We start from the raw sequence: 24,000 nt of genomic DNA on the forward strand, positions 1-24,000 counted from the left end.
AAGGTTCACTCTTTGTTTCTGTTTCATTCACACAATTTTTTTAGCAATTCTTTTCAGATAAACTACTTTACTATGAAAAGTCAGCATGGAAAATTAATTACTATTTTACTTTCCTCAGACGAGAACATAAGCAGGGCTAAATCAGATCTCACATAAGTTTAATCCACTCCAACACTGCCTGTGAATTACCAGTAACAGATGTTTAGAGAAAAAGTAGAAATCAGTAAAGAAAAGTCTGACACTTTTCCCTAAAGGTCCGTCTACTTATGTCCCAGAAATCAGGATATTAAGAACCTGAGAAATACAGATGACAACTAAAATTGTGGTTAGGCACCAGCCAATGATTTTATTTCTCCTTGACAATAAGTCTCAGAGCAGCTGTGGCAGAGAGCAGTTATGCAGCCAACAGAAAAAAAAACATAATGCTGGTGCATGCCTGGGAGTCCTTTTCTCAGTCTATTATATATTCATGCCATTCCTCACATGTAATATCCTTTTCAGAAAGATATTTGTGCTCATAGCAAAGTGCAGTGCTGTTTATAGAACTCTCTATACAGTTTTTAAAGGAAAGCAGACACTGGGAACAAAGTGTGTATGTGAATGTGACTATCAAGATGCACTTCATTTTTACTTAAAACAGCTACTTGCAGCCTTCTGCTTATTATCACAGCCAAATCCCCTTTAGAATCCTGTCCTCCATGTATCAGCATATATATAAGCAAAATTTAGTCAATTTTAAAATTTGAAAACCAAAACAAAGTACCTTGGCCCTATTTAAATGCTTCTAAGACATTTTCAGTGATACTACTACTAAAACATTATTGTTAAAAACTGCAAGGAATGTGATTTAATCTGTCAAGAAAAGATTTGAACACTGTGATAAAATACCTTTTAAGCCAAATAAAAAAGATGGAAACAAACATAGATTGTTATCTTACTTCAAATGGGAGTTCTGTTATTTCCATATTTCCAGACAAATCCAGTTTTTCTAGATTTTCACAATCACCCAGTTCTGGAGGAACTGACTTCAAATTATTGAAACTCACATTGAGCACTTTGAGGTTTTTTAAGTGGCCTGTGAGGGTAAGATAATTGAAATCAGTGTACTTTAAAAAAAAAAAAAAGAAAAAGAAAAAAATAAAAAAAGAGAGAGAAAGCAAAAATAAAAGGATAAAAGGTATACTCAGTTAAGCAAAGAAAAAGCTCCTTATTGTGATGATGAGTAAGATTAGTAAATATTTTCTGCAATTATCACTAACATTTTGAGGGGCAATAATATCCCTTAAGCAGCAATGTTTTTGGAGAGAGTTTGAAAGGAGACAGCAAAGACTTCCAAATATTTTGTTTCTTCCAGTGGTGAGACACCTCTTGATCTCAGCTGAAACTAAAGTAATTGGCTTTTGGCTTGTCCACTGCAGAACATTTGCCTGCCAACTGAAACACATCTTAGAAACTTTTATACAACCTTCATTGGGAACCATCATTCATACTGAACTCAGGACATCACGAATTCTGTCTTTAGTATCCTTCATTGCACACTTTTGGTTGTAAAATGGATATGTGCATATGTTTCATTATTTTCTTTATTGTGATTTATCATATCCACTGGCTTAATTTAAACGCCCTTATAATATTCTATGCTACATTTAGTAACAAAGATTTTTGTGTCTTCAGATTATAACATTACATAATTGTCAGCAAAAGGAGGGTTAGGAACATAATTTAAATACAAGATGCTGAAAAAAAATGCAAGTTATTCTGTGATATAATCAAACTGGAAGAAATTTGAAATATGAAATAGCTGATGTGTTAGCAAAGGAATCATTAAATACATAAGATGAGAACATTATATGGAAAGCCCGGTTGTTGTATTACATAAATGGTCACAGAATTGTAGAATAACAAATGGTTTCATTTGGAAGGAACCTTTGAAAATCATCTAGTTCAAAGCCCTGTCCAACCTGACTGAATACTTCCCATGATGAGTCATGCACAGTTTCTCCAGGCATACTCTTCCAATGTCACATCACCTGCATCATAAAAAATTTCTTACATATAATCTACACCTATTCTTGGTCCATTTAAAGCCATTGTCCCTTGTCCTGTCAGTACAGGTACTGGTAAAAAGTCTCACCCTACCTTTCTCATAAGTCAGTTTTATATGTTGAAAGGTGACAATAAGGTGCCAACAGAACCTTCTCTTCTCCAGTCCAAACACTCCCAGCTGTCTCAGCTTTCCTTCATGGAAGTGTTCCAGACCTCTGACAATCTTCACAGCCCTTCACTGATGCCATTCCAGCAGGCTATGTCTTTCTCGTACTGAAAGTCCGGGACAGGATGAAGTACTCCAGGTGGAGTCTCACAGTGACACCCTCACTTCAATATATTTGTCACACTTCTTTTGCTGCAACTCAAGATACTATTGGCTTTCTGGGCTTCAAATGCACACTGCCAGCTCATACCCAGTTCTCATTCACCAGTACTCTCAAGTACTTCTCTGTGGGGTTATTCTCAATCCATTCACCCCCAGTCTACACTGATATTAGAAATTGACCCAGCACGTGTTCAAGATCTTGTACTTTCCCTTGTTGACTTCCATGGAGTTCAAATGAACCCACCTCTCAAGCCTGCCAAGGTGTTCCTGGATGGCATCACTTCCTGTAAGAACATCAACTGTTGTGATAGATTGGCATTTAATATATATATATATATATATTATATATACTCAGCTTGTTATCATCTCCAATATTCCCCTCCACTCATTTCTTTTCCTGTAGTATTCCCTTCTACCCAGTGAAAAAATACAGCATTCAGAAGGAAATGCAGAGGTAAGAAACACAAATGCAATTCAGCATCTGGAAACTGGGAGAGAACAGTATCATCAACCACAAGCACCCAAAGTGGACTAGGTATTTCTAAAGTAAGACAAGACATAGAGCAACCAAAAACTTATATTAATCAGAGTCCCAGGTCTGGACAGGAGAGGGCTAATTTTTCCAGTAGCTGATAACGGGCATGGCCAGGACACAGAGATTATTCTATACCACCTCACATCATTGTCAGGAGTGAGAGAAAGATACTTTCTTCCAGGAAGAAGGAGTTCTGGTTTGGTCAAGTAACTATCATGGAGGGAACCATCTGATTTATTAATTTTCTACTACCAGGGTCTTTTTCTGTGTGAATCGCATCTTTTCTTGTAGCTTTTGTCATTAGCATTGTGGTTGTTACTGTACATTTTATTAACTCATTGCTGTTCCTGTTAAGTTTTTCTTCTGTCAGTGTGTCATCTTTGCCTTCTGTTCCTCCTATTCTCCTCTCCAGAGTGCTGCAGGGAGAGGAGAAGGGGAATGTCAGGGAGAAAGATGGAGTAGTGCATGGTTTGAAGAGTCTCAGGGGGCACTGAATTTGGGGGGTACCATTCTTAAATCACAATAGTCTCCTATTTATAATCAAATTTTTTTCTAAGAATCTGGTGTTTCATTAGATTTGGTTGACATTGCAGAGTACAAAGTGTCCTCAAGTCAGTGTCATAATAGTGATCTTATCATTAAGACATTAACACTTAGTTAAACTTCTTCCAAAGCAAATGTTGGCTTAGAGTTGCTCACCTTTTGCAATCTGGGGAAATCCTCACCAGAAGTTTTTTGGTGCCTCCACAGAAAAGGACAGAGAAGGAAGCATAGGAGGTAGAAAGTCCTACATTTTTTCCCTGAGAAATTGCTGTTGTCAGAGCCAGTGGCATGTAGTTTGATGGTCAACATTACCAGTCACCAGATCACACAGCATTTTACATAAACCCCATAGTCTCCCTTGGACACAACACTGTCTTCAAATTATGACTGGACCACCCAAATCAACTCACATTTGGCAGACAAGGCATATATTCTGAGATATTAATCTCTACAGGTTACAACAAAGAAAAACATAAGGTCTTCTACCCAGCTTCCTTCCAGTTTTAGGTCTGCCAGGAACTGAGGTATATTTCAAAATTCAGCTATACTTTTAGGATTGTGACTTTGTTTTCCTGTACTGTAAGTTGCTGGTTTAGTTAAAATAGAAGAAAATATTCCTGTAGGACTACAACAGGCATTGTTTTGCCAGTACACTACTATCTGACAAGGGTTGTTGGAGTGATAAAACTAATTTAATTGTGTCAACATCTAAACTACCTTATTTCCATATTTTTAAGCACCTAAAAATAATAGAAGTTTAGTCTCCTGATCAGGAAGCCTTGTCAAGGTTAGTATCATAAGCTAGATAAAGATACAATCTATTTATATTTAATATAAATTATATAATATATATATATTATATATATATTATATGTATATTTATATATAATATATCTAGTATATATTTATATTTAATATATCTATTTATATTTAATATATCATGTGCTAAGTGTCATCACCATGAACTTACCACTTCATTGCAACAAAATAATCACTGGAACAGAAATGCCTTAAAACTAGAGAATCAGAAAATCACAAATTACTTCCTCAACTTTACTTTCTCAACTAATCCCTTGTTAAAGGAGAGCAAATACCTTTGGAATAAAGAAAGAAAAATTTGTTCAATAGCCCTGGAATGTCTGTTCTTTCAGCAATGGTATATTGTACTGGTTCTATCTGGAATGGACTTAGTGCTTCTAATAGCAACTCATATGGTGTTATGCTTTGGATTTATGACCAAACAATGCAATAACTGAGCAGTAGTAACACAGCAAAAAATTTTGTTTCTCCCTCTGCTGCCCCAGTGAGTCAGCTAGGGGTGGGCAAGAGGCTGAGAGGGGACAGGGCTGAGACACTGAATCCAAACTGAGGAAAGAAATATGCTACAGCATATAATGTCACATTGAGCACAAAAGCTGGAGACAAAGGCAGAATGGGAGTGAGTTCTCCAAGGTCCTTATAGCTTAGGGACTGCATGTGGATCTATTTGTGGTGAGTGAGTGCTTTTTCATCACTGGTTTGTTTACATCTTCTTTTTAAACTGTCTTTATCCTGATGCATGAGTTTTCTCCCTTTTGCCTTTCCCTTTCTCTCCCCATAGTGCTGTGGGAGACTGGACTATGGGGGACTGAGCAAGCTGTATGAGGCTTAGCTGCCTACAAGTCTTAACCCACAACAGATGTAGTTGCTAATTTTTCAGTCACTGAAATTTCTACCTCTCGGTTCCATTATTAATTAAGAGAACTATTAATGGCATCTGGTGTTACCAACATGCTAGTCACTGTCTTGTCTAACTCTGTTCAGATGGTCATCTCTGATGCATTAGAGACATGTAGCAGCCTTTCTGGGTAGTGTGATGGACTCAAGCACAGATTCTCTGTCTGATTTTCACAGCACCTGACATGTGTGTCACTGCTCCCAGTATGGTTTGCAGGTATGAGAAAAAAGAGAAGTAAAAGATGAATCACACTTTTTCTTGTGATATATAATATATCTCTAAAATGACAGAAGGGCGCTACAGATTCTACAGTCAATATACAGTAATTGCTGTGATTAAGTTTATGAAAATTAGTGGGAAAAGGCATGATTCATGCAACTGAATTTTATTTCCATAACAAACTCAGGACAACATAGATGAGTGGAATGAAGCTTGCCAAGATCTGCCTGCAGGGAGCAATCTCTTGGAATTCTATAGGGGCTATTTTTCACCTCTGGGCTCTTCAGTGGATTAAGTTATACCACCTCACAAGTGAGCAGTAGTCAAGCATTAGCATACCCTTCAGGGCGATGAGACATATATAAGACTAACCAGGATCTCCTGGATAAAATCCTTGCATGACCACTTCAGATAATCACATTTTTTATTTCTCACTTTCCATTGGAAAAGTATTTTTTACATCTGCTGTTGTTGTGCTGTTATAAAAAGTTACCAAGTTTCATAATTTTCTTTATTTCAAATAATCTTCAGATTGCTAGCCTACATTTATTTGTAGAAGTTTTATAACCATTCATTCTTTTGTCTAGTTCATCTTTAAATAGGTGGGGTTTTTTTCTCTCTGGTGTTTACTTCTGATGTTTTCATAGGCAGCAGACATCTCAGAATTTATTTTACTAGCCTGAATAAGCCATTATTTCTAGTCTCTGCTGACAAAATAAAAATTCCCCTCCTTAAATGATCCTAATAGACTTACTTTGCATCTGTTCTCATCTAAAATTACTGGATAGTTCTCTTGTGACTGTTAGGAATTTGGAATTTAATTTCTTCTGTTTTTTGCATTTAATGATCTTTGATATGCTTCATGAAAACTGAATACATGACCTTGAGCTCTGCAACTGTGAATTTAATCTCTGTATTTTTTCAGAAGCCTATCTGCTCATCAGCCTTACTATATTTCCACCTGTTTTGCAGTGACAACACACAGACAAACTGTGTCAGAAAATTTCAGTAACCCAGTTGCTGAAAATTACTAAGTGATAAAGTCAAGACTGATCCTTGAGAAAATCCACAAATTACCTTCTTCATGACCAATGCCTTCCCTTTCCAAATAAACACATTTTTATCTCTGGTTTAACAAATTTTTTTGCTCATTTTCACAATTGTGGCATCAAAGTCCATTCTGTTAGAGTCAAACATTCATTTTCCATAGATCTCTGTATCAAATACATCATGGAATACCAGGTAGACAAGATCTACTGCCAGAACGTCAGTCACTGAATTGGTAATTAAATTCTCTAATTTTTTATAAGCAATGTAGAATTCTAATAATGGTAGTACAAATTCACCTTTTACACAAGCCTAATTAGTAGTCCTGACAAGGTATCAGAGACAAAATACAGATGAGGTTACAGAATGCCTTTATTATCTAAAGTTCCCATTCAATGTAAATGTAGATCCACTTGTGCAAACTGGAGTAAAAAACTAGACAACTTTTTACATTAATCTGCAAGCATACAATCATTGAATTATGGAATGGCTTGGGTTGAAAGGGACCTTAAAAATCATCTAGTTCCAGCTCCACTGCCATGGGCAAGGTCACCTTTCAGTACACCTGGGTTCTCAAAGCCCCATCCAATCTAGTCTTGAACACTTCCAGGGATGGGTCATCCACAGCTTATCTGGGCAACCTCTTTAATTGCCTCATCAACCTCAGAGGAAAGAACATCTAATATCTAAACTAAACTTACCCTCTTCGAGTTTATGATCATTTTCCATTGTCTTGTTACCACAAGCCCTTGTAAACAGTTCCTACACAGCTTTTTCATGGGCCTCCTTCAGATGTTGAAAGGCCACAGTAAGGTCACGCCAGAGCTTGCTTTCCTACAGGCTGAACAGGCCCATTTTCCCAGCCTGTCTTCATAGGAGAGGCCCTCTATACCTCTAATCACCCTTGTGTCTCTCCTCTAATATCCACAACCTTCCTGTGCTGGGACCCCAGAGCTGGATGCAGGGTTCCAGGTGGGCTCTCACCAGAACAGAGCAGAAGGACAGAATCCCCTCCCTCCCCTGCTGCCCACACTGCTCTGGATGCAGCCCAGGACACGTTTGGCTCTCTGGGCTGGGAGTGCCCATGGCTGGGTCATGTCCAGCCTCTCACCCACCAGCACCCCCAGGGCCTTCTCACAGGGCTGCTCTCCATCTGTTCATCCCCAACCTGTGCTGGTATCAGCATGTGCCTCACCCAAGCACAGCACCTTGTACTTGTGTCACTCTATTGGGAACGGCGAGAAGAATGACACAGACTCTCTTGTGAGTTGAACAGAAGAGCTTAAGGTTTATTACCTCAGATCTTCTTTTATAGACTGATATGCGAAAGAACAGAAAGGTAAAACTCTTATTGGTTAGTAAACTAACACATCACCATCATTGGTCAGTGGGGTACACCACCCCTCGACCTCCTCTTGTAAGAAAACAAAAAACTTACAAACAGCACCTGCAAGGCTGTTTTCTGCCTCTGAGGATTGTTTAAATTCTTCCTTATGATTTCCCAGGCCACTTTCTCAGGCGAGACTGAGAAAATTATGAGGCCTGCTTTTCCACAGGCACTGTGCTTCCTGCTTTTGCTCATATTTAGCATCCATATACTTGGTCTTGTTAAACCTCATGAGATTCACATGACCCCAGTTCCCAAGCTTGTCCAGGTCCTTCTGTATGACAGACAAGTTGACCTAACCTTCAAACAGGTCCACTGAGCCTCTCATCTGGGCGTTGTCTGCAAATTTGCTAAGGGTGCACTCAAACTCACTGCCTAAATCATTGATAAAGATGCTGAATAGCCCTGTTTCCCATACAGTCTCCTGAGGCCCACCACTTCTCACAAATGTCCATCCAGACACTGAGTTCTTGACCAGTACACTCTGGATGAGAGCATCTAGCAATTCCTCATCCACTGAACAGTGCATGCAGTATCACATCCATGCCTTTGCAATTTAGAGAGAAGGATGTGGTGGTAGACCACGTCAAAGGCCTTACCAAAATCCAGACAAATAAGAACCCTTCTCTTGTCCATGGATAAAGTCACTCCATTGTAGAAGGCCAACAAGTAGATCAGAAAGGACTTTTCCTTAGTGAAGTTAGAGTGCTGGTTTTCTCAAGCCACCCCCTGGTCTCTGTGTGCCTTAGCATATCTTTCAGGAGGATCTCTTCCATGATTTTCCCAGGGACAGAGATGATGCTGACAGGTCAGCAGACCCCAAGGTCCTCATTTTTACCTTCTAAAATGGGCACAACATTTCCCATCTTTCGGTTCAGCTGGGGCTTTACCTGTCTGCCATGACTTCCCAAATGTGCCCTCAAGCCTCTGGGATGCATCTCAGCAGCTCCTGTAGCCGCACCTATATTCAGGTTCCTCAAGTGGTCATAAAACTGATCTTTGCTCCAGTGCAAATGACTTCACTCCCCAGTCCCTGCTCTTAGGAAGTGTGAGAAGAGGGGGTGCCATTGAAAACTGAGTAAAAAATATCCTCATAAAAACAGTCAACTTGCAACACCAGTGTTTAATACTGCCTCTTCAAAGCGGGGATATAAACAAAAATTTCCTCTGTTTCACACGAGACTGAAGTGCTGGACAAATAACACTGAATACTGAATAAATGGCAAAGATAGTAGATGAGTTTGCAGTTCCTCAGAATAGTCATTTAAGATGAGAATATGTATTTTCTTCTTGAAAACTCAAAAAAACACATTGGGAATCTTATAAATAGAAAAACTATTTTAGGCATCAAGAAGTCACTTAAAATTCTATTAGTAATAGTTTTCCCCTCTGAATTCTAGAAAATTGGATTAATGATATGCACAAAGGAAATTCTATACCGTGTAGTGGAAAAGAGACAAAAATTCTCTGTGATTTCTTAATAAAGTAAGTCTCAAAAGCACTTATTTTTAATCCTAAATATTTAGAAAATCAAAAATGGGAGAGGACACAGTACAAATATTTAGTTAACAGCTCTTTGAGAAGTATGATGGATAATTTGTAGGACAAAAAAATCCCAATATAACCTTACAGTTCATGCCAGCACAAAGGCTTCAGGAACATTAAACACTTCAGTTCACTACTTCCTATGTGAATATGAGAATATATGTAAATAGTTTCAGTTATAGCAATTACTAATGTACTAGCACTACTTCATATACAGCAACTGCACTGCAGCCACATAGTCAAAGCCAGAGCTGTAATCTCACTCAGAAGACAAAGAAAATCCCCTGGCTGCACCCCATTCATGATTTTTTCTCTTTTATTCATAGACAAACCATTTTAAGACAGACAACTCTGTTCTGCAGTTCTCTTTTCTTTTTTTTTTACAATTCCCATTCAAATATTTGCTATTACACAAAAGCTATCAAATCAGAAATATTCTCAACTGCCCTCTGTTAAAAATTTTTTCTTGTTCATCTACATATGTGACTATAAAATGTGATTTGAAATATCTGATAATGGATTCAATTCTTTCTTCTCTCTGATTCAGAGTGGAACATTATTTTATAAATCTGGTAAAACAGGAATATGAACTTCAATATTCCAGAAGTCCAGAGACTTCTACTGCAACAATATTTTTTTCGATTGAAAATATTCTTACTGCCTCATGTGCTCTCATACCTTTACCTCTTGTGAGAATCAAAAGTTGCCATAATATGGCTCACCAGGTTATCCTCTGCCAGATGATTTGTTGATCTAAACTTGACTTCAATTCTGTCTGAAGATTAAAGACTCAACAAGATGCATGTCACTGCCAACATCAACTGTCATTGCTCTCAAGTACATTTTAGCTGTGATATTTACCTACTTATTGCTGTTGTGTAAGCAGAAGACAAAATGATGAATACCTTAGCACTTAACCTTTCCAAACCTCACCTTCTGATTTAACACTCAGTCCTCACTCTTTGCTTAGATAGAGCTCCCAAATCAAACCTACATCAATAATTTTCCTTGTGAAAATTTAGTAGATAAGTTGACATATATGTAAGCATACTTTAAGTAGGAAAGGTTTCACTTAGAAGCAGTATTCAAAAACTTAACAATATCCAAGACCTTCCATAATACTGTCTTATGAAAATAATTAACATTTCCAATACACATCAATATCCATCTTTTTATGCATATATAGTACCTGAAATAAAAGCACAGCTATTTTCAAGCACGTCCCCTTACACGTGAGCAAAGAGAGCATTGCACAAATTGAGACAAAACTCCTCTGTAATTTATGTCATAACAGAAAGGTCAGTTCCACTGCCTTACTAATAGGTGGCCTATCAAGGCACAACATTCAGTAAGACTGAAAAACATAGGGAAGTTCTGGCAAAAAAAAAAAGTGCTAAACATTTCAGGTACACAGTCTTGGAGTGGCTTTTTGTTTATTCTTATTATTTCTTTTACACTACATCAGTGATTATGCATCATTTTCTGGATAGAAATTCTGGGTAGAATTACTACTGCAATATAGAATTATATATAAATTTTATATATATATATATATATATATATATAAGTAGTACCTATGGCTTGACAAATTTGTTAATTTGGTTATGCAGTCTAATGTTCAAATTTATGTTTCAAGGAGTGCTTAGATTTTATGAATCTTGAAAAATAAAATTTCTGAACAAAAGTTCCCAGGTAAGAAGAGGATGGTGAGTGCAGTAACACTGTTTCTGAGGGAAGCCCTACAACAAAGCTTTTTCTAACATTCTCTTGTCCTTCCAGGCAAACATTTGCATAAAAAAACAGCAACAAAAACATTGAAAGAAAAATCATGGGTATAAGTTAGTGGGATAAACATATTGGTGGGAAAGTGAATAAATGGGAATAACATAAAAGCTACTGATGAGCAGAAATCCCATCATTTTAATGCAATTGAAAGAATGGTGATTGCTACTAGAAATAATGAAACTTTTTTCCTTGTTTCTCTAAAAAAGGTCTGATACAGGCTCTACATTACCCTCTACTAGAAAAATCTACTTGTCCCCTGGTCAGCAGCAGTGTTCCCCAGGGCTCAGTGCTGGGGCCAGCCCTCTTTAGAGTCTTTATTGTTGATCTGGATCGGGACATCAAGTTTCTCCTAAGTCATTATGCAAACAAAACTAATTTGGGTGGCAGGATTGATCTACTGGAGGGTAGGAAAGATGTTAAGAGTCATCTAGACCAGCTGGATCAATGGGCCAAGGGCAATTGTATGAGGTTCAATAACATAAAGAGCCAGGTCCTGTCCTTGGATCACAATAGCCCATACAGCACTACAGGCTTGGGGAAAAGGAGCAGGAAAGCTGCCTGGCAGAAAAGGACCTGTGGCTGCTGGCTGGAAGACATGGAAACATGGCCCAGCAGTGTGCCCAGGTGGCCAAGAAGGCCAAAGACATCCTGACCAGCATCAAAAATTGTGTGGCCAGTGGGACTAGGGAAGTTATTGTCCTGGTGTACTCAGCATTGGTGAGACCACACCTCAGATCCTGTGTCCAGTTCTGAGCCCCTGTCCTGGTTTTGTCCAGAAGGGGGCATTGCTAATACCCAGAGGTTATCCTATACCATCTCACAGCATTTTTCAGGGGTCCCTTCTGGTCAATTAAGTGTGGTTGGGTATCACTGCTTTGCTCTGTAATTGATGTTCTAGATGTTTCCAGTAAATTGTTCTTATCTTGACCCACGATCCTTACCTTTTGTGCCTCACATTTTCCTCTCCACTCTGCTGAAAGGGGAGAGGAGACAGACAGGGAATGAATGAGTGCCACATGGTTTGGAACTCTTCAATGGGAACATTAAATTGAGGAATACCATTTCTAATTCACAACAGCCCCAGACATGAGGTGATACAGACTGTCCAGAGAGGGCCAACAGAGCTGGGGAAGGGTGTGGAGCACATATTTTATGAGGGAGCTGGTGTTGTTGATCCTGGAGAAAAGGAAGGTGACCTTATCACTCTCTACAACTGCCTGTAAAGGAGGTTGTAGGAAGATGAGAGTCAGTCTCTTCTTCCGTGTGAAAAGTGGGAGAAGTGAAAAAATGAGAGGAAATTACCTCAAATTGCAGAAGGGGAGGCCTAGATTAGATACTAGAGAAAAAATTATTCGCTGGAAGGTTGTCCAGGCATTGGAACTGGCCACCCAAATAACAGGTAAAATCACCATCCTCGAAAATGTTAAAAAAAATGTGTCCATGAGTCTCTTAAAGACGTGGTTTAATGATGAACACAGAGGGGATAGGTTTATGGTTGGCCTCAATGATCTTAGAGGCCATTTCCAATCTTAACAATTCTGTGATTCTGCGATCTGTGTTCATGCCTTCATTGTGGAAACAGATTTTAATGGCATTTGTGATATTTTCTTTGTAGGGATCACTTTCATTAACAGTGTATAATATTATGAAAATAAAGAAAAACTTTTTCTGTCTCTACCTGCCTCAATTGATAAGCAACAACCCCTTAAAAGCCTCTGTTTAATGGCTTAAGGTAGCCTCTGGCAGGAAACTAGTAACCTTTCCCATTTCTTCAATGCTATTCCCCCTTTCTTCCAAACTATATCTTATAAGGTGTTTGTCCATTAAACTCACTGACCTACCTGAGATCTGCAGTCAAAGTGCTGATAAAACAGTTAGTGCTCATTTTATGTCTATTTTCTCCTGCTTGTGTCCTGTTTATGATGTGTTAGTGTGTTTAGATGCCAGGCTGAAACTATAAAATCTTGATCTTGATGTCTATGTAAAATTTTCTTTCCAAAATATAGTACTAGTAAATAAATCAAAAGCATGAGTGTTACTTGACTAATAAAATACTAAAATAGTAGAAAGTTCTAGGTCAGATTTCTGTGTTTCAGGATTCTCTCCCTCTTCCTTATTTAAACTTAAGATATCAAGAGAGGTGGAGGTTTTAGTTTTTAAGCTGTTATCTCTTAGTGTACATAAGGAATGGCACTCATTGGGAAAGCTTAGGACTACTATATTTAAAATCAAAGGCTGAGACAGCTAAGTGCATGAGCTCAATAGTCGCAAGCCCACAATGGGCCCAGTTCCTTCAGCTCTCAAAGATTCCACCTGTTACAGGTATATTTTTCCTCATAAGAGCAGTAAATCCCTCTCAATACCAATACAATCTGTCAAACAAGATTTTCTATTGTAAGATCCAAAAAATAGGAGAGGCAAGCATGAAAATTATTTTTATGTAACTTAAAATGTCAAGGGCTGAAGCATTTAAGCACTAAGAATTTTTTTTCTCTAAAACATATAACATCAGGTTGAGTAGGTTTAGATTAGATATTACAAAGAAATTCTTCACCATAAGGGTGTTGAGGCACTGGCACATGTTGCCAAGAAAAGCAGTGGAAGCACCATCCCTGGAAACATCCAAGGCTGGGCTGGAAGGGGCTCTGACCAACCTGGTCTAATGAAAGGTGTCCCTGCCCATAGCAGTGGCGTTGGAACTAAATGACTTTTAAGGTCCCTTCCAATCCAGATTTTTTCTATTAATCAATTACTCTATGATATAGCTCTTTAATAAATTAAGATCATTACTGAACTCTTAAAAAAATGTATATTTTTGCAGGATTCTATTTTTGTTTCCTTTTCCCACAATCTTTTGTTTCCATTCATCTTGTTTGAGGCTTAAAATCCTGCAATATTTCTGTTTTTCTTAATCTGTAAGGAATATAAAACATCACCTGTTCCCAGAAACAACCCTCCATCTACTTGAATATAAGCAATAACTGCCTTATAATCAGATAACAAAAATGTGCTAACTTTTTCCCATACTATATTAATGGTTTTCAATACAATTTGGCAAGTATAATCAAAGCCAGAGAGATATAAAAATGCAGCGAAAACTGTTCAGTGTAAGCAAGGAGACAATTATCAGTAAATTAACAAGAATATCCATGGATGCTCATTTCCCTGCAATGGCGTTAAATGGTATGTGTATAAATATCTGAATATCTTGGATCAACTCACCAATCTCTGCTGGAAGATGGTTGATTTGATTTTTTGGCAATTCCAATACTCTCAGATCTTGAAATAGTGCAATGTAGGCTGGAATGATTTGTATCAGTGTATTGTACACATGCCATTCTTTTAGATAGATCTGTTCTTTCAGAGAATCTGGGAGTTCCTGAAAATGAAACAAAAACAGGTAAACAGAAAGCATGAAGTTAGAATTTTGTTACCGTTTCCAAACAGGGAGAAAAATGTACTTTGCCTTAATTATCTTGGTGTAGAATAGTAATTTGCCAAAGCCTTACAGAAGCTGTCTGCTTTTGAAGAGCATTACAACTGTCCTCATCACATATTCATTTTTGTTTTAACTCCTAATGCAATTATTTGCTCTAAAACAGAAACCTATCTGAAGAACTCAATCTGTTTGGTGTCTCACACATTATTTCCTTTTTCCAGATGGAGGATTTCTTTAAAACACATTTCAATGCTTTAATTCACACATCAAGATGTAGTAAAATGCAGCACAGAACAGAAGAGTGCATAGAGAATATTTAAATAGGGTTTTCTAAAAAAAAAGAAAAAAGGTGTGATTTTGTTCCAAATATCTGCCAATGTTTCAAGACTTGTTTTCCAAGAGGGAACAGAAACTATTTCAGGTATTGTACACACATATCACCTGGCTTAGCCTCCTAAGATGTTGCAGCAATGCTAAAAAAAATTTTAGAGGATTTCCTAAGAAAGAATAAAATTTATTTTAAAATTAAAAAACAAAATTTATTTTTAAATCATTCCACATTTGAAAGTAATTATTGATTTAGTCATGAAGAATTCTTTGCCAAAATTCCAGTAATTTTGAAATTTCCTGTAATCCCTGAGTAATTCTCAGATTATTCTATTTAACAAGTCTTCAATACATGAATGAAACTTAAATTTATAAGCACTTTGATTCTTACAAATTGCTTTAATTAATTGGTATTCACTTCAGATGTACATGTCTTTGTTTGAATTATGCCACCAAATTATTTGAACTTAAAACAGACAAAAACCCACTCCAAAGTTTGAAAGGCAGATCATTTAAACTCCACTTTCCTAAGCATCGCATAATTTACCAGTCTGTGCTAGCTTTTATAACACTGTGTACTGGTAACATGTGGAATAAATAATCTGGAAGAGTTTGTACCACTACCTTTGCTCTGTAAAAACAGATGTGAGAGTTTCAGCCTGATTCTTTTATAAATTTCAGGTTTGTTTCCTCTGCATGAAGAATATGACACAGTAGGAATTACTGGTTTTTATAAAAAGGGCATTACCTTCGTCTTTTTTTTACTAGATTTCGTAGATCTCGTAAGACATTTGTAAGAATGATACATTCAAATTTATTTTATTAATGCTGAACTTCTGGATTAGCAACAGTGCTATTTAACTCTTACTTAAATTAAAATTTTGTAATTATTTGTAATTGTAATTATAGATAAACTGGGCTGTTGATCAGAAGCCATTTTTTTGGTCGTTACTGCCTCTCATTTCAGCTCTTTTCAAATTTACACATGCAGACGCAAAACCTATGTTTTGTTGTTATGCCTTGCTACCTTCCCTTCCATATTTAATTTCAGATAATTTCATTTCTTATTTCATTTTCCAAAAAGATGTGCATGTGTATTGCATTGTGATCCATCTTCTCTATTTGTCAGTTTATGACAATTAAAAAATAAAATGTCTCAAATGCCTCAGGGCTGGTAGTGAGAAATCTCTCCAACTTTGTGGAATCAGTTACTATTTCTCATCTTCAGTGCTGCACATTTTTCTGCAGCAAAATAAAATATTAGAGGACAACAGCAAATTCAATTAGTATTGTTTTCCCTACCTGTAAAGAACAGAAAATTCAGCACACAGGGGACAGTATTTAGCTGGAGTGTCATAGATATCTCTGTAGGGAAGAACCATGATTCAGAGACAGAGATGAATAATCACATTGCAGGGGAAAAAAATGTTTATGTCAACAAACACTATTTTCCACTCTATTTCTCCACAGTGCATGTCAGTCTTTTCCTTTCTATTGACCTAATGGTTTTTCGCACTTTATTGTGACAACACACCACCTCCATCTCTTCAGTAGCAAATACAGTTCTTTCTCCTCTGAAGCCAACAACCATGCTGTTCTCCCACACTGAAAGGGGTACTCCACAAAATTTTCATTGATACATTGAAAACTGTGCAGGACACAAGGTTTTCTACCAGATCAAAATCAAATTCATCCACCATTTCAGAAAAATTAAGCCAAAATACAAAAAAAATTGTTTATTATTAATGTATAAAGATATTTTTTTAAATCTTTATGTCTGCATTATGACTTGTTTAGAGCACCAAGTTGTTCCTGTGCAGCAACAGAAATACATTTAGACATGACTTCAGAAGAATGGGAGAAAATTCCATTCTTCTACCGTCAACTTGCTTTTCTTTCTTGCAAATATTTCTTTATATCATATGATCATATTTACAATTTGCAAATGCAAGCATGCAGATTCTTTGCTACTATGCGCTTTTTCAATATTTTCCATTTTAAAACACATTTATATTTGTGTTACAGAAACACAAATTGATGTGATATTTTGCTTCCTTACAAACGAGATAGGGATGGGAACTGAAACTTCCACAAGTTTTACATTTGCTTTACTCTCTGATTCTCTTGTGTTCTTTTGTAATCTTCTGCTGCCATGCTAAAGCTGGCAGCCTGCTGATAAATTGCTGCATGAAGACTGACACTTGGAGGATAGCCAGCCTTTTGCCTTTAACAGCAAAACAATACCTCAAACTTGTTTGATTTTTGGAAGAGAAAAAAGTTTTAGAAGGAAATAAATAACAAACATGCAACCACTGCTGATTATAATATTTCTAATTAGGAGAGAATTCACCTGCTAGACCTGAGCCTGAGCTAAAATTGTGATCAAAGCTCTAAGAATCTAAATTTGGTTTCTTTTCCAGCTCCATACTTTTATCTGTCATGGGCCAAAATAAAATTTTGGATCCAAATCTCCCACTCTTTTAAAAAAAAATTGAAGCTAGTTCCAGGCACTCCCTGCTGCAGGTCCCCAGCACAACACTGGCACTGTCCCCATGTCCCCCCTGTTCTCTGGAAATATCTGTGTGTTGTCTTTCACCCAGTGTGCAAAAAGGCCAATCCACACAGAAGTGCTTATTTACAGTTGTGCACAGAAAGCGTTGCTGTGTGGCAAGCCCTAAACCTTAACAAGGCAATTCTATCAACAAGGAGTTTATCTTTCTGGCATTTGGGCATCACTCCCCATCCAGTGGCTGCCCAGGGTGGTGGCACCCCAAGTGGCTAAAGGCAGACAGGGCTGAGCTCAGCAGGACCACAAGCACTGAGGCTATGTGGGAAGGGGATGGATTAGGTCAGCTGGAGCCTCTGTGTGGAGAAAGCAGGGTCTGCCTTATGCCAGGCATGGCTGCTTCCAGATGGCTCCACCCAGTCCCAGCCAGCTCTGTGCATCCCACCCTGCTGTTATAAGGGTGCTAGTGTGTGGCCCATTGTCACAGCAGCACGTTCCAGGGCCCTTTGTGATGCACGGGTCTCTTGGTGCCTAGAGACTACTGTCTCAGGCCATATCCTGACCCCAAGGTTACTTAAGGAGCACTAAGACCTGGAGTGCCCATTCCCAGGAGAACATTTCCCTCAGGAAGTAACACATCCCCTGGATGCTTCAGTGGCAGAGGTTGCCAGAGGCACAGGGTGAAGGGCTGGTGGGACAGGACCCCCAACTCCTCTTCCTCCTACTCCTCCTCTTCATCTTTCTCCTCCTGCCCATAGGTGGGCCACAGGCAGCCATAAGCAGCACTGCAGGCAGAGGAGCGCTGTGTGTCTCTCACCACTGAAGCTTAAGAGATGGCCAAGGCAGGAGCTTCTGACTTCATGAAGCAAGTGAGAGTAGCAGAGGCAGAGAGCCAGGGAGGGGTTGTACACAGCCCCTGCTGCCCACCCCCAGCTCTTCACCAAGCCCTCTGGAAGCCCACAACCTCAGCAGGCAATGGGCAAGGGCAGCAGCAGCAGGGGCAGTCCTGGTAGTACCAGAGCCCAAGGAGAAGGTCTTGGTAGAGGAAAGGGAATACTTGAAACTCCATGACCCCCAAGAGCTGCCTCAACTGGAACACAATGAAAACCAAAGCTGGAGTGCTAGAAAAGAGAAGCCTCCCTTGTCCCTCACAGGTCAGGCATGGTCACAGTGCTGGGACTTTAACAATGGAGTATCCCACTTCAGTAGCCTACCTCTAGGCAGTAGAGAAATGGGCTCAACTTTGACCCTGTTTTATGAGCCCGACTGGATGGCTGAAATGATGGCTATGAGGACAACAACACAATCCAGAGCAGCAGAGAGAGCCAGGAAACTCCAACTCACAGGCCTTGCTGGTCACCCCCCAGCTCTTCCACATCAAGCCAGATGGAAGCCCATGTCCTCAGGAGCAGGAAATAGGACTGGCAGCAGCAGCACTCCTGTCAGCATCAGCAACCAAGGCAGAGGCCATGGATAAGAGGGAGAAATACTGGGAAGATAACAGAGACCAAGAGCTGTCCCAAAAGAGTACAGCACAGACAAAAAAAGTACTGAGGAACAGAGTCTTCCCATGGGAAGAGCACTGAGGCAGCCAACTGCACACACCTGCAACCACCAAATTGAATCTGCTGAGATGGGTCCATAACAGGCCTCCTTATGACCTGGATTTGCTGTTCTGCTTGGATGAAGACATGGATTGGGAGGAAGAATGTTTTTTCAGCCTTGAAGGTGATGTCATGTGGGAAATGAGGGAAAGAACAGCTTCCCAAAAGACCACTTTCTGGGAGGACAGGTTGGTGGCATGGAATAGGAAGTAATTTGAGCTTATTCTACGCAGGTCTGCACCTACAGCAGTCCCCATGCAACAGGCCTCCCCCTTCAGGAGGGTACTTGGTGGTCTGTGCAGGGTGTTCCGGTTCCCTTGCATCACGGGACAGCCAGAGCTGTAGCATCCTGTTGCCAGCATCAGGTGGATCTCTGGAGATGGAGGCTGGCCCTAAGCCTGTGCAGAATCTCTGAAAAATCCCAGAAGATAAGGGGCTAATGTGTATATCTCAAACAACAATATACAGATGGATGGCTGTGGATCCAGCCAAGTATTTTGCTAATAAGAAACAAGAATTGTTGACAATAACCAAGGATTTTTGGTAATAACATGCCATGGGAAAGAACAGGATGTGGCTGGAAAAGGCAGCCACACAGTAGGTTGTGCTGGCCCAAGCAGAGCAGTGCTTTTCCAGGACAAACATGCTTGTTGTAGTTTCCAAAGATAAACACAACACAGTACCACCTAAGCACAGGAATAAGGCCAAGATGCAGCCTTGGACTGTAGGGGGATATCAAGGGCACCCAAAACCCCCAAAGGCTTCCAACCCATTTCCAGAAATGTCTGAAAGAACGGACTGTGCATGATGACAAATTTGCACAGCAAGTAAGAAACCTGCTTTCAGGGCAGGTAAACCTCTCTATAAACAGTACCTTCGCTCAAGTCCAGGTGGAATTTCCCATGTGATATTAGACTTGCCAAAAAAGGAGATAATTTTTTCCACTCACTCTCCTTGTAACTATTCTGTCTGGCCAGTAAAAAAGCCAAACAGAAAATGGCGACTCACCATGGATTATAGGAAATTCTAATACTAGACCTTTAACAGCAGCAGTGCCTAACATTGCTGAGTTAATTGCTATAATAGAGGAAGCTCATCCAAGTTTAGCTACCACCAGTGTGAAAGAGATGTATTTTATGGCTCCATTTCAGGAAAGCCATTGGAATTGTTTTGCTTTCACATGGAAGGAGATATAATGCACTTTCACCAAATACTGAAGGGATACTTGGACTCCTCCACACATTTTATCCTAGCCCAAAAAATTATCTACAATGCAGGAGATAAGGGGATAAGGGCCTAGCAATATATTAATGATGTATTGATTGGGGGTCCAGGCACAGATAAAGTGGGAAATATTCAAAACTATATTATTGAGCACCTTGAAGGTGTAGGGTTAAAGATCCCAAAGGATAAAATTCCATGTCCTCCTTCAGAGAAAAAATCTTGTGAAGGGAGGTGCTGTTTGTGCCCCTGTCGAGACGTTAACCTCACTGTAGCAAGTAACTGTGCCACAAATAAAAAAGGAGCAAGGCTACCTGAAAAACTCTGTCCATAGCCTGTCGTCTCTGCATTTCTATCCCAGTACGGTACCCTTTGACAAAGTACTGAGGGATGTTACCACACCCAAAGACCTACCCCAGAGGCCTAGCTTGGGACTTTTTCACCCCATGGCTTGACATTGGACCCAGTTCCTGAAAATTAAGATGCACTGGACCCATATCCAACAGGCAGTATTTTTGGATACCCACACCTCATACCCATACTTCACACCCACTACATGTAGAGGTCTATTTTGTTCCCATCGTCTCCCTAAATATATTTGATGGACTATAATGACACCTGAATTTGCAAGATGATGAACTGTCTTGTACCATTTGGATTAGCTTTGAGATTTAAGTTGCACCTTGTATAGTTATCAGACCACATCAATGGGAAATAGAAAACATCACATGGCAAATGCATGCACCAAGGAATTGAAAAAAATATGCCTCTGGAGAACTAAAACTTCAAGTCCAACAAGTATCAAAAAAAGGCCTTACAAAATCAGTTACTTCAAGAACAAGATGTAGAATGTTAAAGAACAACATGTGGAATGTAAAATTTAACCAACACAGAATGTTGTATTACCATTTATTATGCCTCTACTTCCATTAAGGAAGCATGAGCTAAGATTAAAGAAATAAATGGCTAAACTGCTGAATTGTTTTAATCCATGAAGCCAAATGACATGTTTAATGGTTGGAGCCCCAACTCCTGGCTGATGTCTACACTCTGATCATTAGAACTCATAGGGTGGGGCTCATGAATACTAAAATTTGGAATGATGTTATTAACTGGATTTATTTTCTAGATTATTGGAATGGCAGTTGTTTCATACATGATTTATTGCATTATCTCTCCTTCTTCATCCTTATTTTCTCCCTCTGTTTGGTATGTTCACATCACCACCATAGACAAAGACTATGACCCTTGATCAAAATTTAAGTAACATGGTGGTGTAAGGAAAGGCTTAGTAACATTTGCAGCATATACTTTAAACAAGCACTCACTGGTAGCTATCTTCTGCTTGTACTATCTCTTCTCTATCTCTTTATCTCTCTCTTTCTCCCTCCTCACCTGTCCTGGTTTAGGGCAAATTTGGGAGGAAACTTCTCTAGAAAGCAGATTCAAGCAGCCCCTCCCACTACTGGTTTGGGGAAAGATTTCCTTGGAGAAAAGTGGAAAAAAACTTGTTTATTTAGCAAGCAAAGTATTCTCAAGCATAAAAAATGAATAATACTAAACCATAAAACCTCTCATCATTCTGAAGAGATGGCAAATTCAGAAAGTCCTTGTCATGGGGTGTAGCTGGGCTCTCTCAATGTCTTATCAGTCCCTCAGGTGCTGAAGAGTGCTGAGGCCCAGGCCCCCGTGGGCCACAGGCCTGAGCTCCCAGGGGTTTGGCAGGGTTTTCAGTCCAGAGCAGGGCTGATTAGTTCCAAGAAAAAGAAAAACCACAGTCTGGGGAACTACGCTGCCTCGGCTAGCTTAAAAAAACTAACTAAAAGCAAAGGAGAGTTCTCTCCCACTGTCCATCCTGCATACAACTCAGTCAATGAGAGAAAATACGGGGGAGTAAGTGCAGTTTCTGAAAACAAACTGTGCGCTTATTTTCCCTACCTTCACCCTCAGAACCAGTCTTAAAGGTGCAGAACCTAATATCCAGCATAAACAGAACAGATAACTGGGGATGCGAGCATTATAAAGTCACCCTAGGACACCACCTCAATTTTTTCTTAATAAAGTTGGTACACAAAGTAAAATTTGTGTTCTTGTACCAGCATTTGGTCTCATTTGCACCTTTGTTTAGGCAGAAGAATTTAATATCAAATTGTAACAGTAATTTACTGATAAAACCTGGTGAGTTTTTTTGAACCCTGTGTCTTTTGTCATTCCTTTCAACCACGAGCATTTACAAATCTGTGGTGGGACATCACAGTCCCAAAGGAGCAGAGTGAGCGGCTTTGTTGTGGACATACCAATAAAACAGGATGATTTGCCAGCCATGCTCACTTGTGCCTGTTGCTTCTGCAGAGAAAAAAGAGTGCAGGCAAGGCCCATGCCAACAGGCAGTGCAGGAGAGCCCCCTTCCTCCTCTTCTATGGGCTAAGCAGAGACCCTGCCCTTAGCCTCTTCCATGCTTCCTGAACTCCAGCTCCTGACTGGCTGGAGCCCAGAAGCAAAGAGGGGTTGCATCCCGACACTGCCACCAGGCTAAACATTCCTCAGGCATTTAGGGTCACGGGTTAGTGGTGGACCTGGCAGCATCAGGTTGATGGCTGGACTCAACAATTTTAGATGTCTTTGATACTATGTTGTGGGACTACCTTTAATAATAAAAGTGGTCATGACTCTTCTTATTAAATAAAAGAGTCAGGAAGTTCTTTTTTTTTTTTGGGGGGGGGGGTGGGCAGGGTGTGAATCTCTGGAATTTACATAACCACAAGAGAGATTTTCCCTGTCCGTTCAATGTAGCAATGCTTCCTGACCCTTTGTAGAAAATAAATACATCACTGTGAGAAACAGTTGGGAATAGCAAATGAAAATATTCTGTTCTCAGTGAAAATACATATTATGTTAGGCAATAAACTGTGAGAATAAATACAAATATAGTAATTTGATGCCTTGTTCTGCTAGGAAATTAAATGCAAAAAAAAAATTATTTCTGAGTAAAGAATTTTACTACCACTCACTTACTTGCACATCTGACATTAAAGTTTTTTAAAGTAGGTTTGCATCTAAATCCTCTACTTAGGTAAGGCAGCATAACCAAGAACAGTCCTACTCTGCATTAGAGGAGCATCATCAGCTTTCCTCTGCCAATATTGATATCACAACATTAAAGAATTTGTTTACCCTGAATATTTTGTGAAAAACATTTAAAATTCACTGATTCGCCAGAGAATAAACATTCATTAATTAACAGCAGAAAGTAAACACTCAGAGGGGAAAAACAGAGTTAAAGTGATTTAATTTAAAAATTCATATGAATATTCATGGCATTATTTTGCCTCAGTTTCTAGTTCTAATGGTGCTGTTTCTCTGAAGAACTAATTTAATTGAGTAGATACATGTTTATGTGTACAGAGGTTCTCAAGTGCTGCACCAATTCTAGTTTTTTTTTTTCCCTAGGCATCCAATTCAAACACATTATTCAAAGGTCCATAATCCATATATATATATATATTTTTTTGCCTGTAAAACTCTCAAATAAATTATTTTCTTTTTCTGAAACATACCTTGGGAACCTGAAATTACTTGTGGCACAACACACCGTTCTCATGCTTTCAAAATCCCAAGTGCTTTGTAGACACAGGAAGATTTGGGAGACACACTGCTTAGGCAATACAACTGGATTCTGCCCCTTTTATATTAAAAGAGAAAATCAAGAGAAAACCTGTCTGATCTCATCCACAATATCAAATTGTGATTC

At 39.0% G+C, this 24,000-nt stretch overlaps 1 protein-coding gene across 1 annotated transcript in view; it reads right to left on the reverse strand.

Moving 5' to 3' along the window:
* The window catches only part of LRRC2 (leucine rich repeat containing 2), a 79,210-nt gene that overhangs the window by 26,530 nt on the left and 28,680 nt on the right, over positions 1 to 24,000 (reverse strand). Inside the window, exons 4-5 of the mRNA XM_005522613.3 lie at positions 14,375 to 14,531; positions 939 to 1,075 (exon numbers count right to left, since the gene is read on the reverse strand). Coding sequence (XP_005522670.1) covers positions 939 to 1,075; positions 14,375 to 14,531 — 294 coding nt within the window. The remainder of the gene's footprint in view (positions 1 to 938; positions 1,076 to 14,374; positions 14,532 to 24,000) is intronic.

The sequence above is a fragment of the Pseudopodoces humilis genome, chromosome 4 (genome assembly GCF_049639895.1).
Source record: "Pseudopodoces humilis isolate 2021_Gansu_Grassland_sample_001 chromosome 4, ASM4963989v1, whole genome shotgun sequence".
Classification (NCBI taxonomy): domain Eukaryota; kingdom Metazoa; phylum Chordata; class Aves; order Passeriformes; family Paridae; genus Pseudopodoces; species Pseudopodoces humilis.